The sequence below is a fragment of the Naegleria lovaniensis genome, assembly GCF_003324165.1.
Source record: "Naegleria lovaniensis strain ATCC 30569 chromosome Unknown tig004, whole genome shotgun sequence".
Lineage (NCBI taxonomy): Eukaryota > Heterolobosea > Eutetramitea > Acrasida > Naegleriidae > Naegleria > Naegleria lovaniensis.
The window spans coordinates 368,930-383,223 of record NW_025407826.1 but is presented as its reverse complement, the minus strand read 5'-3'; the positions used below and the strand labels follow the sequence as shown (position 1 = coordinate 383,223).

Sequence of the window (14,294 nt, the reverse complement as noted above, 5' to 3'; positions counted from 1 at the left end):
CCTAGGAACACACCCAAAAAGTAAAATAGATTCGCATCTCTATCATCAATTTTACCATTGTTGAGCTTCTTAAATTTGGATAGAGCCCAGTTTTGGTTTCCACCAATCTGCTGAATTTTTCTTTTTCCTCATGTTCTCCAACAAAGTCATCCTTAAATATTGAGAGACCTTGTTGTTGTAAATCTCGAGATACTAATGAATAGAGTTCTGTTGTTGGACCAGTTCCTGTACCTACTTCGTCTTTGAATTCAAACTCAACTATTCTGTTTGTTTCAACCGATGTAAAGGCCTTGTACGCGCTTTCGAGTATATTTGGGGATCTAGAAAGTCTAACTTTTTGTTTTCCAATTTGAATCAATCTAGTTTTTCGATCTCTGGACTTGGAAAATCGGTTTTGAATGGTTTGGATAGCTCTTGCAATTCCTTTAGAAGTTAAGTCAAAGTATAATTGTCTGACATCAAATGTGAACATAAAATTATATCTTTCCATGAGCATGTACAGCCATGAAGGGAAACAGTCTCCAAACAAGTAGTACGGGTCTTGGATATATCGTACAATTTTTGATGCCAGTTTAGGGTTTAAAAACATGCTAGAAGGAACAAGTACACGCTTCATGTTCTTCTCATTATGAGGAAGAATGGGAGCAATTTTGCTCAAACAATTCAAAATTTTCAACAGATCAAGCAACTCAATTGCATCCTTTTCGATATTCTCTTCTTGTATCTTTTGATTGTCGTTACAGTGTTGTATAATGCTGTTCACTAGAGATTCCGCTTTGGACGTTTTCAAAGTGGTATTGGTATCCATGATTACATCGCTATCATGCACCTCCTTAGTGTCTACAATTTTAAAAGTCAAATTTTGAGTTGTGTCTGCAAGGTTGAGGTTTGAAGGGTGTGATGAAGATGAACTGTTTTTGAAAAATATTGAAAACAAAGTACTGTTTTCATCCACCAACTTTCCATTCAAATATAATTGGACGTATTTAACAGATTTCTCTTCATCTACCATCGTGTCAGCAGATAAAAATGATGTATCTGCTTCTGACGCTGGTGTTTCAATATCAATGGTGCTAACAGTTCCAATAAACTCGTCGTCATCACGTTCGGTCAAATGGAAATAACTGGTGTCAGTACTTTCAGAGTTCAGTACTTCAGGCTCCTCTTTTGGTGTTTCTCCTGCTTTAGAAATTAAAAAAGTACCAACCTCTCTAACTCTAGCTAGAGGATGAACTTGAAGAGTAATCACTTTCTTGCTTTGTTCGTCCGTTAATGACAATTTAAACTGCTTTGATAACTTGTTGATAACAGCATTGACATTAGAAGCAATAGAGCTCGTTTCAGATACATTAATATTGAAATTTTCCACAGAATTGAAGGCATCAAATAGCTTTTTCACAAGTTCCGTTAGATATGTAGGGTTGGCAGTAATACTCTTGTTATCAGTGTTAGAAACAGCTGTTAGCATGTCGTTGGCATTACCAAAGCTCTTAGATCGAGTTCTTGTTAACGAAGCAGCAGTTTTTGGTAAATCCTCGTCAAGTATTCTAGCAAACAAAAAAAGTCGTTCTTTCACGGATCTATTACCGTCTTTTCTTGATAAATACTCATAAATCGCATGAGCCACCCCACTATTTAAAAACTCAAAATTAGATATACCATCCTCGGAAATTATGAGTTCTCTAATTTGGAGAAGAAGTGATTCTTCAAGTTCTACATTTATATCTTTGGCCAAAATTGTCTTTTCCAAAGAGCTGGCAATTGCTTTGAGCTTCACAAAATTTTTGCTTTCCATTTCTACATCTTTTGTCCGTTCATAATATTTGTCGAAAATCAACTGAGCTTTAGCGACAGCATAACCCACCAATTCACTGCTTTTAAATGATGATTTTTTGTGCTTCTCACAGTAAAGCCGGCTAAGCTTAGGAAGCTTGGGAATGTCAACATGAGGTTCGACCCATGACACTGAAATTTTTTCTGGATCTTGGTATTGTTCTTCTGTTTCCGATTCGCTACTTTGAGAGTTATTTGACTTGTTTTTGATCTTTTCGTTCTTTTCAATAGCTTCTTTTTTCAGCCTTTCTTCTTTTTCCTTTCTTTCTTGCTCTGCTTTTTGATATGTCTCTTCTGTCTTTTTTCGCATTTGATCAAGTAAAAACTCCTCTGACGAATTTGGCTCTCTTCCTCCAATGGCTTTAATTCTATGAATAACTCCCTCTCGCAAGAAATACATGTCGAAAATGGAAGGGAGTTTGCATGACAAAATCTCTGATATTTGCAAAGCAGTGCTCACTCGTGAAATATCATCGCTAGAAAGTAGAGACGCAAGGAACGTTGAAAATGGAATGTCTTTCAAGGTTTCAACCAACATTTGAGAGGGAGAGAAATAAATGATGGTACCAATAATTTGCAAAAGAATATTGCTAACATGATCGTTTTGATTGGATGAGAAGATGTGGATAAGAGGCTCCAGTAATACCTCTGATGCTGTTTGTAATAGTGTTGGTTGTTCTGTGAACAGCGCTTCGAGTTTATCCTGGGGCGTATTAGGTTCTTCTATTGTTGATTGATTGGGAGGTTTCACTTCTGTCATCCTAACAAGTAATTTCTTTCTTTGAGAATGAGACATTTGGCATGCGAGCTCATCTTTTCTTGGCAATTTGGGAAGCAAGGCAAGAATAAAGTACAAAGTGTCAATTAAACATTCATGTAACCCTCTTTCTGGAGAGAGTAGACCTGTAAGTAAATGCATAAAACCTCTTTCATAGATATCTTTCACTAATTGTGAGCACACAGATACTGATTTGAGCAGCTTCAACATTAAGCTGATGGTGTTCTTGGAAGCTTTGTCATTAGATAAAATCTCAGTGGCATGGCTCAAAAGTTCAGATGAGTTGCAAATATTTAAGAGCTTTTCGTCATCCTTTAAAAATGGATAAACAATTCTTGTTAGACAAAATATAGCACTGTCGGTCATGGAATGTTCAGAGTTTGATAAAAATCTTGAAATAGTTGGAAGTACGTCACATGCTAGCTCGTATTGAGACTTGGAAATTGATTTACATAATGATGATGCAATTCTCAATATCTTCTTTTGCATATCCATACCGAAAAAGTCAATGTAAGTAAGTGAAGCCATCAATACGCCTTCTTGAAGCAATGTGGACCCATATTGGTGAGCTAAATGCTCTACCATCTGAATAGACAGTTCTGCTAAATCTATGTATTCAATGGAAAGAATTTTTTGCGAAATAACATTGACACCACCATTGGATGCTACAATGGAGCATGAAGCAGGGTAAATATCCATGGTGTTGAGAAGAGTCCTTGCTGATAACACCATGAGATCATAACTCTCATTGTTGGACAATATATTTAACAACTCGGGAATAAAACGATCAATGCCCATTCTAGATAGAGTTTGTTCATTGGATATGGCAATAATGTTACAAAGCTCTGATACAGAATCAAATTGTCTTGTTGGGTCGCTGTAATCCTTCAGCCCCTGAATTATTTCTTCCAATTGTTCTGTAGGAACAGCAGTTCCTCTCGCGATTTGATGTCCATAATTTTGAATGATGTTCTCCAATGTTGATTGGAATGTGTTAGTTTGGGTGGATGAGTTTTCTGACATGATGCTTTCGCTATCTGTTTCAAAGTATTCTTCTTGATCGCTGCTTTGTTCCGAATTCGAATTTGTGCTGCTTGAGGTTGTGTTGTTGAACAGTGGAGTAGTATTTTTAGAATTTTTTTTGTTTTTTGATTTTGGTTTGAAGCCTTTGAGCGAGCGCACGACTTGCCAATGTGAAGGTCTGTTCGATGACGACGAAGAAGAGGCTGGTGATGACAATGAAGAGGAAACCACGGAAGTAAAGGAAGCAATATTTTGGTTCTCGTTCACGGGTGTAATTGTGGGAGTGGAACTATTTACAATGACGCTTCTATGGGTTGAAGTCTCGGAAGAAGAAATGTCTTGATCCGAGTGCACAGATTCTTTTTGCAATGGTGTTAGTTGCTGATGGAGAGAGGTCTTTTTCTTCTTCCTTTTCTTTCGGGATGTGTTGTTGGAGTAGTTAAAAGAGGTGTTGTTCTCAAATGAATCACGGCTGTCGTGAATTGGTTGTGGAGGTATGTCAGCACTCTGTTGCAGGGTTTGTAAACTACTGTTTCTTGATGAAGAGGAAGTACTACCACTCTTATTCTTGCTGCTTGAAGGGTGTTGCTGTTGGATTGATGATTTTTCAAATGATTGGAATGTATTTGTTGGGTGGATGAAGTAGAAGAATTTGATCCTTGTTGTGAAACACTGCTGGAAGTAGCCGTACTGTTTTGGGAATGTTGCTTTCTGGGAAGAAGAAAAAACGAATGATTCAAATTACGATTTAAAATTCAATCATCGGAATGTTTTCCTTGCATGTATTGATTACTTACTTTTTGCGTTTGTTGTTGTGTTGATGCGGTTTCTTGTTGTTTCTCTTTCTTTTGGTGCCTTCTTTGTGTGGCATGAAGAGAGAGGTTGAAGTTTTTTTTCTTACAATAACTCGAATTGAAGAGGTACTGAACAAAAAGGTTAGAGAATTGAGATTTTATAATAATTATTATTTTACAAATTAAACAGTAATGAACAAAGTGTACAAGATGGATGCAATGATCAACAACAATGAGCATCCCATACTTGTTGAAGCAGCACTCTTGGCTGGTTTGGTAGTTGACTTGCTGGTATTTGGCTTTGGAGTCACTGGTGATGAAGTTGCTGTGGTCGTGTATTGACTGAGAGCATAAGTACCACCTTGAGTCACTTGAATGGTTGCAGAGGTTGAAGTCACTGCTTTAATGGAACAAGTACTATCCTTTTCAAAGACCTTTGTTGAATTGTTCCAAATGTTACACACATAGTATGAGGTAGCAGTGTTGGTATAGTTACCACCCATAGTGATGGTCATGGTTGTTCCCTTAACAGTGACTGATGCACCAGTATCTTGATCATCGAAAGCAATTTCGAACAATGGTGAAAGAATAGTCATGGATTGTGGATAAATCAATTTGTAAAGGTTAGACATTTGCTTAATTCTGACACCAAGAGTAGTGACTGAAGAAACGACAGATGAGAATGTTGAAGCGAAGGAGATGGCAACTGGAGATGAAACTGTGTCAGAGAATGATGAGCTTGAGGATACAGAAATCTTCTTTGTGTAAGCAATCAAATCAGTACTTGCAGATACAGAGGCAGCTTGATCAGGAACCAAACTCTTCATCATGGCAGTTTGCAAAGTATTAGCGTTATCAATAATACTTTGAGCTTCACTGGCACTTGTTAAAATACTTCTTCTTGAAGATGCTGCACCACTCAAAATATTCTTAATAAAGCTGGACAAGGAAACAGTGATCGAGTCCACAAGATCAGGAGTGATTGGTCTTGAGGATGATGCCAAAGCATTCAAGCTTGATGCAGTACTTTGCAACATTTGTCCTCTAGTGTTTGCATCCACGAGATCCAACTTGGCAGTAGCAGTTGTTAAGAATGAAATAGTTTCAGCAGCATCTTCAACAGTTACAGCAACAGCAGAACGTTGAGCCAAAACAGCAGTAATCACATTCATAATGAAGGTCTTAATTTGAGCAACAACGTTAGCTGCCATGGAAGCCTGAGAAATATTGGCCAAGTTACTCAATACAGCCACACTGTTTGCGGTAGAGTCTGTGGCAGAAGAACTTTGATTCAAGAAGTTCAAAGCAGCAGTTCCGCTAGACAAATCAGGTGGAGTCGAAACAATGGATAATTCAATATCACTATATGCATTCTTAGAGTCATAAACTCTAGCTCTAATTCTGAGTTTCTTGTTAGTACCAAATCCAGGTGGGAGTTTAGTAGTAATTTGATTGTCAGAGGTTCTACCAGACAAACTTCTCCAGACACCACGATTCAAGTCATAATAAAAGTATTGATAAGTCAATGGAGCATCAGAATCATACCATCCGTCGCATGTAATTGTGACAGGATCAACACCAGCTGAACTAGTAGCAAGAGAGGCAGAAATTGAACCTGGCAATGGAGGACTGTTCACACTGAACACAAAGACAGCATAACCACTTGCACTTCCAGCAGTGACATCAGCACGAATTTGATATTCAACACCAGCAGCAATATAATCACCCTTAATGATCAATGAACGACCGTTAACACCCTTCACAGTCGTTTCATTGTTCAATTCAAATCCGTCAGTCAATGAAGACCATTGGAATGAAACTGGAACATTAGGAGTAGTAAAACCAATCAAATCCACAAAGAATGGAACATTGACACCGAGTGGAACTGAACTTGGAATCCAATCGAATCTACCAAGTCTAATGTATGGATTCAACACAACATAGGAGACCATGGAAACATCAATGGTATCAGAAATACTTCTTGAACCCTTGCTATAAGTCACAGTGAAAGTATATTGTCCAGCAGCGAGAGCACCAGCAGCAATAACAGCCTTCTTATTGACCACAAGATTGGCAGTATTGAGTGAGCAAGCAGCAGCAGCAGCAGCATCAAGACAGCTGATTGTGAAAGTTTCAGTACCAGAAGCTTGAGCAGGATCGAAAGATCTTGAAAAGTCAAGAACAAGTTGTCCAGATGTAGAAGCTTGCTTATAATAACCTCCTTCAACCAACAAGACAAGATCAGGAGCAACAACAGTCACGGTTACTTGAGTTTCATAATAAGAAGCAGATGAAACAGCAGAAACAGCCTTAACCTTAAAGACATAATCACCAGCAGCAGAGAATGCATTTTGAAGGAATACCAAAGCTCTGTTGTTATCTCTGAGAGTTAATTGAGCATTGGCAGGTCCGCTCACTTGAGTCCAAGTCCAAATGAGAGTTCTATCAAAGTAGTAGCATGATGGATATTCAACATAAGGATAAATGCTGAACATGGATCCCATATTCACTCTATAGGATTCACCACCAGGAATACGAACAATAGCAGTTGGAGTGGAAGAAACACCAAATGTTGAACTAGCAGTTGAAGTATAATTGAAAGCACTTGTCACGGTCACAGTCAAAGTGTAAGTGCCAGAGGAGAGAGCTGAAGCAGAGAAGTATCCAAAGCTTCCAGTGACAGTGGCTAATTTTGCATTGATAGCAGAAAGTGAACCAGGACCACTCAATGACCAACTGAATGAAACAGGTCTTCTGTCAAACGAATATGAAGCAGAAGCATCAAAGAAGAAAGTACTGCATGATGAAACGTTTCTTGGAGTACGTAAAATAGCAATTGGAGCAGGAAGAGACAAGGATCCACTCAATGATAAGGTTCTAGAAATGTCTCCATTTTGAATAGTAAGACTATCACCTGGAATCAAGCTAGAAGCACCACCCAAAATGACCATGAACAAATTATTGGATCTATCTTCCCATCGACATTGTGGATAAGCACCAAGTTTGGCCAATGTAAGAGGACTGAAAATAGCTGCACAATCGATTTGGTTGGTTGGTGAAGGGAAAGCCAAAGTGAATCGAATACGATCACCTTCACTTCCAAAGGTAGCACTCGATCCAATATAAATGTTACACTTGACTCCCATCCATCCGCTTTGACATTGAGAGCATGAGGAACCAGTGAACATACCCAACAAACTGTTGGAATTACAAGTACAACCACCATTTGTAGTACAGACACCATTTCCACTACAAGTCTTCATTGGATCACAAGTAACGTTACAGTATGGACCAAAGAATCCATCCTTACAGGTTCTACAGTATGGACCAGCAAAGTTTCCAGTACAAGTACAAGTATAATCTGGATTACATGTACCCCGTCCCAAACAAGTGGTAGCAGCAGAGCAAGATCGTTCAGTACATTGAGCACCACTGTATGAAGGTTGACACATTTCACAGTTAGAACCACCCCAATAACCAGTAGTTGTTGAAGCATTGCATGAACACATTTGTGGACCTACACAAATACCATGTCCAGAACATTGAGGCTTTCCAATTTCACCACAAGTGAATTGTTCACATCTTTCACCATAAGCACCAGGCTTACAAGAACACTTATTAGGAGCAACACAAGCACCGTTTCCTGAACAGACATACTTGTTAAGAGAATCAACACCATAACACATTGGTCTTTCACAATACATTCCAGTATATCCAGAAGCACATTGGGAACATTCAGCACCAGCAAAGTTTGGTTTACATTGACAAGTGTTTGGAGCAACACACAAACCATTGTAACTACAAGCACCAATGGATTTGCCATAACACAAAAAGTTCTCACAATTGTAACCATATCGATCAGGCATACATTGACACATGTTTGGACCCACGCATTTACCAGAACCTGAACAAACGCTTGCAGAGTAAGCAGGAACACCATTACAATAGTAGGTATTGTTGGTTGGTGGAGCAATATCACCACAGTTGGCACCATAACGACCTGGATAACATTGGCAAGTATTTTGAGCAATACATTTACCAAAACCAGAGCAAACATTTGGAGCAGTTGAAACAATACCGTTACAACTGATATCACTTGCAGAGAGCATGACATATGGATAATAGAACACACCAGCCATGACATCCATAGTGGCACATACGGAATTACCTTCAATGTAGGTTGGAACGAGGATTGGCTTGAGAGACGTTGAGTCTTGGGCAACAAAACCAACTGGAAGACCATTCAAAACAATTGGAGTTGGTTGTGGATATGAATTCAAACAAATTCTAACATTCTTCAATGGAGCACTGAATGAAATACCATTTCCAAGAATGGAACCAATTTGAGTATTGTTAACACCACCAAATACATTCCATACATTCTTTGGATTTCTCAATGTAGCCATCACATCGACAAAGGTAACATTAGGGAGTACTTGAGGAGGAACAACAATGTAACCATTTTGCAAATTCTCAAAAGCAGTTCTGTTTTGAGAGTTGGCTGGCTTCAAACCAAGAACCTTATCAACAAAGGTGAAAATTCCACTCATGGTATCACATGGAGCACCCTTAAAGGAACCACACTTGCAAGCCACATAGGTTGCAATACTTTCATGGAAGTTACTAATACATTTCATTTTCAAATTGATCAAATCTGGTCTCTTGGCAGCAACCATATGAAATTCACCGAGTCAAAGAAAGGAGTAGAAGTCTTTGGAGCCCAACGCCATTCTCTTTGATGAATAAGAGTTCTGTTAGCAAATTGCAATGGAATGGAAACAGACTTGACCCATTGACCTTGAATCCATTTGAATGATTCAGATGGACCACCATTGGTACACATACTATTCGAGCATGAAGAGAGAGGAGCAACACCACCGTTACCATAACGGCAAACCTTATACTTGAAACATTCATCAGCATTTCTAGGAGGAACTAGTTCGAAATAACCGCGTCTACACTTGTTATTATTTACATTGTTCAATGGAACCATAAAATTGTTCAAGGTTACGTTGAATTGTTGTGGTAGATCGCTAGTAGCAGAACTAGTACAGTTACACATGTTAATATATAGATTCATGGTACAACCAACTGGGCATGCATTATTTACAATTGGAACAGCACAAGTTGGATCCTGAGTACCCCAACCTTCACACATTCCACTCTTGAGACAAGTAGCTTGATCGGTACAGTTGAAACATGGAACGTTACATTCCTTGGATAATTCACATTCAGCGTAAGAAACGACATGTTCCTTAGCACCGCACAAGACAGTATCAAGACAAGCTAATGGAGAGTCCAAATAGGTACCATAGTCATCCATTGGATAAGCATTGCATTTGAGAGGAGATTTACAAGCATAACAAGTTTGATTATGGGAGGAACAATCAGAGAATGGACAAACATCTGGAAGACCAGTCTCACAAACGCTTTGGCTTGTAATAGTTGAATCTACTTGTTGTGTGTTGCGGTTGAAACATTCACCCACGAGATGACCTTGACTCTTCATGGCATCTACAATGGCAGAGGTTGTCGAGTTGGCAGCCAAGTTAAGTGCCTTAGCAAATGATGGTAATACATGAGGACCATACACTGGATTACTAGCCAAACAATTAAGGTATTCTTCTGGCTTGAGTCCATTATATTTGCATCCAGCAGTTTGGTAGACTTGATCACCCTCTTCGCGAATCAAATCTTCCAAAGAGCCTGCAGAACACAAACTTGCACGTTGTTCAACTGGAGTGAATGCCAAACCAGCTTCAAAGGAAACATCAACAGCACAAGAGAGAGCACCATTGGAACGAACATCCCAAGCATTTCTATTCACGTTTCTTCTAGCACAACATTGAAGATTTTTACCGCCACAACATGGATCATTGGCATAGGCAGCATCTGTTGGAGGCAATAAACAAGCACTAGTGAAATCAACAATGCTAGTAGAAACCTTATCCGTTAAACCTTTTCTAATCTCATTCAAACAAACACTTTGATTTTGAATCTTATAGATAGCATCATACACCGGTAAACCCATAGAACTATCTCTTAAACCTTTCATTTCAATCTGTACATTTGAAAGGTCACAAACAGCAGCCTGTACAACACCTAGGAATACAACATATACAGTAACACCAGCAAGGAGCATTGAGATGAGGCATGATGAGCTGATTCTTTCTCTATTATTGAATAGAGAAGAATGAGTTGCTATCTTTTGCATGATGATGTTTTTTTCGTTGAGGATTGTCTCTCTCAGAAAATCTTTCCGTTTTATAGACTTTACAGATTTTGTATACAAAACATGGGTGATATCTTGGTGTATGAAGAGGATGCGAATGTATGGGTGTGAATACACTTGTTTGATTGAGATTGATGGACAGTATGAAAAACTCAACGAATACACTACATTCTTTGAAGTATACAAAGAGAGAGAGAGGGATGAGTTTGATACAAAACACACAGCAATGAACCTACATGAATCTCTTGAACACTTCTCATTTTGGAATTGTTGCTCCTCTTGGAGCGACTACAATGTGAATCAGTACATGTCAATTGGCGGTTGTAGTTTTTGGCGGTAAAAATGTCGTCATCTCTTTACCGTTTGCAAGCATTCTGAAAGGTTGTGATGTCATCACGTGTTCTGAATTACGAAATAATTTTGTATGGGAAATTGATTAATTGAATATTTGTGAATTATTTAGACTTTTATATCGAGTGATGTGAATTTTGTGCCGGTATGGAGATTTGTATGATGATGACAAGACTGTGTGATTTTCACACCACTTGACATGTTCAACAGAATTGTGAATGTCGAGTGTGGTGAGTGAGAAATGATGACGGACGGATTTGACGTCAAGTGCCAGTGTGCAGCGTATTTGATGATTATTTTTGAGCCTTCTCTTTTTCATAAACACTGAATACTATCTCAACCCTCTGGTGCAAATCGAGAAAGCATGTTAGTCTCAATCAAACTCGGCTCGATACAATCTACTGCAAGCTTATGCGGGACAAAATTCACATGTGGGAATATGCTTTACTGATCAACGCAAATGTAAGAATTTTGACTCCCCAGAAATTAAGCTCAAAGTAATTTTACGAAAGAGCAATTCTTAAAAGAGGCAATTGATAAATGAATGAGAACGCTATGTTCTTTAATGAAACAATCTCGCTCAAAATATCGTTATCCACCACTGCTACCCGAACTCCTTTTCCATGGCCATTTCTTACTTGTAAATTGGAACTCGGTAAAAATAACCTCCTTCACATCAAAGAATTCACCCAACAAAGCAATGTGTTAAAAAAAACCTTCCATCATCACTTCAAGTTGTTTGAGCAGTGCTACATCGCTTCAAGTAAAGTAAAAACAACAACAACAACACCTTCATCTCGCTCAACACATCCTTTTTCAATTGGAACTAAGGTTCTCCTCTGTTTGGTTTCGCAACCCATAGCGATCAAAAAAGACCAAAAAATATCCATTGCAAGAGAATTTTTAGTTTGCGGAATTTGTAGAACCATCAAAGCCTGGACCAACATCATCAATCGCATTGGTGCACCAACAACCAAAGTATAACCATCTTCAAACAAGCACGATCCATTTTGATACAAACGGAATTTCAAAATTCAATTTGGTTGAAGGAAGTGCTTTTAAACCGATTATTGTTGTTGGTTGAAACACAAATTGTCATTACTCATCAGCTGAGCATTACATCTTACCAATTATTGTTTGATCATCAAACGTTAATTTATCAACACCGCACCACACGGTGATCATCACACAAATAATAATTTCTTTTTGAAAATTGATGATAGTCTTTGAATCGACAATGCAGCAAGCATGCACAAACCCAGTAGTAGCCACAACAGCAGCATCTAGTAGTAATCCTAAGAAAAAGCCCTATAAGTCTGCTCTCCGCGAGGAGATGGCTAAGACATTTGGAAAGTTCATTGTGCAAGAGAGAGAACAAAAAGTATCTAACAACAAGTTAATAGAGGCAAAGCCTAAAACAGCAATCTCTGATTTCCGTCCTACCGCAAGCGTCTTCAGTAATGCACTCTCAGACGATACACCACATTCATCATTAGGAGGTATGAACCAGACAATATTCGATAAATTAGCAACACCAAATATTGTTCGTCATGACTCTCTCACCTTTCAATACACAACATTTTCAGAGGACGATGATGAGTACACTCAACCGATTGCCGATATCAATGAGTTCGTCCAAAAGTTTCTTTCAAACACTGACGATGAAGAAGAATATGACGATGGAGACGGGTTTTCTCTGATAACTACATCCAAGCCAAAGCCATGTGCAAAGTTTGACGCTTTTACTTCAAGCTCCGATTCTCAATTTGATGACTTTGAACCCACAACACCAAAGAACAAGCCAAACATCTCTGCTTTTGATTTCACAAGTGCACCAACTAACGTTTCCAACGTGTTTGATGATTGCACATCTTCATCATCATCGTCGTATGATGCATTTGCATCAGAAGAAGGATTAAACAACAACAATAATTGGTCGGGGATGACACGAAAAGCATCTGGATTGGCACCACGAAAAGCCAGTGTGGCTCTATTCGCCAAGCCGATCGAAAACGACAGATTAGACGATGAATTTCAAGTAAGTAACTCCTGAAATCATAACATTTCTAGATTGATCACAACACCGACTTTCCATAGGCTTTAAAGAAATTTGAAACAAGGTTACAAAGAAAAAGCGGTATGCACACCAGTGGATACCGTCAACACAATCTTCCTAAAAACCGATACAAGAATATTTTACCCAATGAGAATACTAGAGTTTTACTAAAATCAAGAGAACGTTTAGAACCTGGATCTGACTATATCAATGCAAACCACATTATTACACACTCTACCCAAAATTTTAAACACATCAGACTATCCTCTCCTCCAACCTATATTGCCACCCAAGCTCCTCTTCCTTGTACATTTTGCGATTTTTGGCGAATGATTGTCGAACACAATAGTACTATTATTGTTATGCTAAGCAATGAAATTGTGTCGTCGGACTCAGAAAGCGACGGCGAAGCAAAAGAAGGTACTGACCTATTTGATCAATGCTTCAACAAGAACAAAGTGAATAAGTACTGGCCTTCTCTGCATGAAAGAAAACAGTATGACGAAGTGACGGTAGAGACTGTTTTACAAGAAATAACTCCGTACGACTTTACTTACAGGCAGTTTATAGTTCATCACGAGTCACTACCGAGCTCAGGAAGATTAATACATTTTTATCAATATACAGGATGGCCTGATATGGGAGTTCCTGACAACACTGACTCATTTTTTAAATTAATAGAAAGTATTGACAACCTGAAAAAGCGCCCTGATTATATTCCCGGTCCAATAACGATTCATTGGTATGTTTTTTTTAATACTATCAATTCTAACACAAAGTAGTTCTGCTGGCGTTGGTAGGACAGGAACATTTTGTACAATACACATTCTACTTTCACAATATCAGGAATATTTACGATTATCGAAGGAAGAACGGGATAATGATATCAATTTTGATTTTAATATTTATAAAATTGTAAAGCAACTCAAAAATTTGAGAGTGGGAATGGTTCAGCGAAAAGAGCAGTACCGCTTCTGCTACACAGCTGTTCGAGACGGTATTAATCAAATACACCAAAATTACTCGATTTAGGTAAACACTGGCGATGTGAAGAATATTCATTTATTCACTCAATGAAAAGCATCACAGACCAATCGAGATGAACCCAGGTGCACCATTTATAACTGCCAAAGTAGATAGGAATTTCATCTTAGGAGGAACCAAGTACTCCTGTGACATGAATTAATGCATCATAATTTGAAATGCCTTAGGATCATTTTTGAATGT

General features: G+C 38.4%; 3 protein-coding genes across 3 annotated transcripts; 1 reads left to right on the top strand and 2 right to left on the bottom strand.

Annotated features, from left to right (window-relative positions):
• Nucleotide 1: 1 nt before the first annotated feature.
• Nucleotides 2-4,505, bottom strand: C9374_011372 (uncharacterized protein; the record flags this gene model as incomplete). The annotated part of the gene is made up of 3 exons (XM_044687020.1): nucleotides 2-4,048; nucleotides 4,165-4,345; nucleotides 4,432-4,505. 3 exons carry the CDS (start codon nucleotides 4,503-4,505, stop codon nucleotides 2-4), a joined length of 4,302 nt encoding a protein of 1,433 aa, XP_044554541.1.
• A 105-nt stretch (nucleotides 4,506-4,610) lies between these two features.
• C9374_011371 (uncharacterized protein) lies at nucleotides 4,611-10,642 on the bottom strand (the record flags this gene model as incomplete). The annotated part of the gene is made up of 2 exons (XM_044687019.1): nucleotides 4,611-9,051; nucleotides 9,102-10,642. 2 exons carry the CDS (start codon nucleotides 10,640-10,642, stop codon nucleotides 4,611-4,613), a joined length of 5,982 nt encoding a protein of 1,993 aa, XP_044554540.1.
• Nucleotides 10,643-12,248: 1,606 nt separating this feature from the next.
• Nucleotides 12,249-14,099, top strand: C9374_011370 (uncharacterized protein; the record flags this gene model as incomplete). Its single annotated transcript, XM_044687018.1, has 3 exons — nucleotides 12,249-13,049; nucleotides 13,109-13,809; nucleotides 13,850-14,099. The coding sequence occupies 3 exons, from the start codon at nucleotides 12,249-12,251 to the stop codon at nucleotides 14,097-14,099; spliced, it is 1,752 nt and encodes a 583-aa protein (XP_044554539.1).
• Between the last annotated feature and the right edge of the window lie 195 nt (nucleotides 14,100-14,294).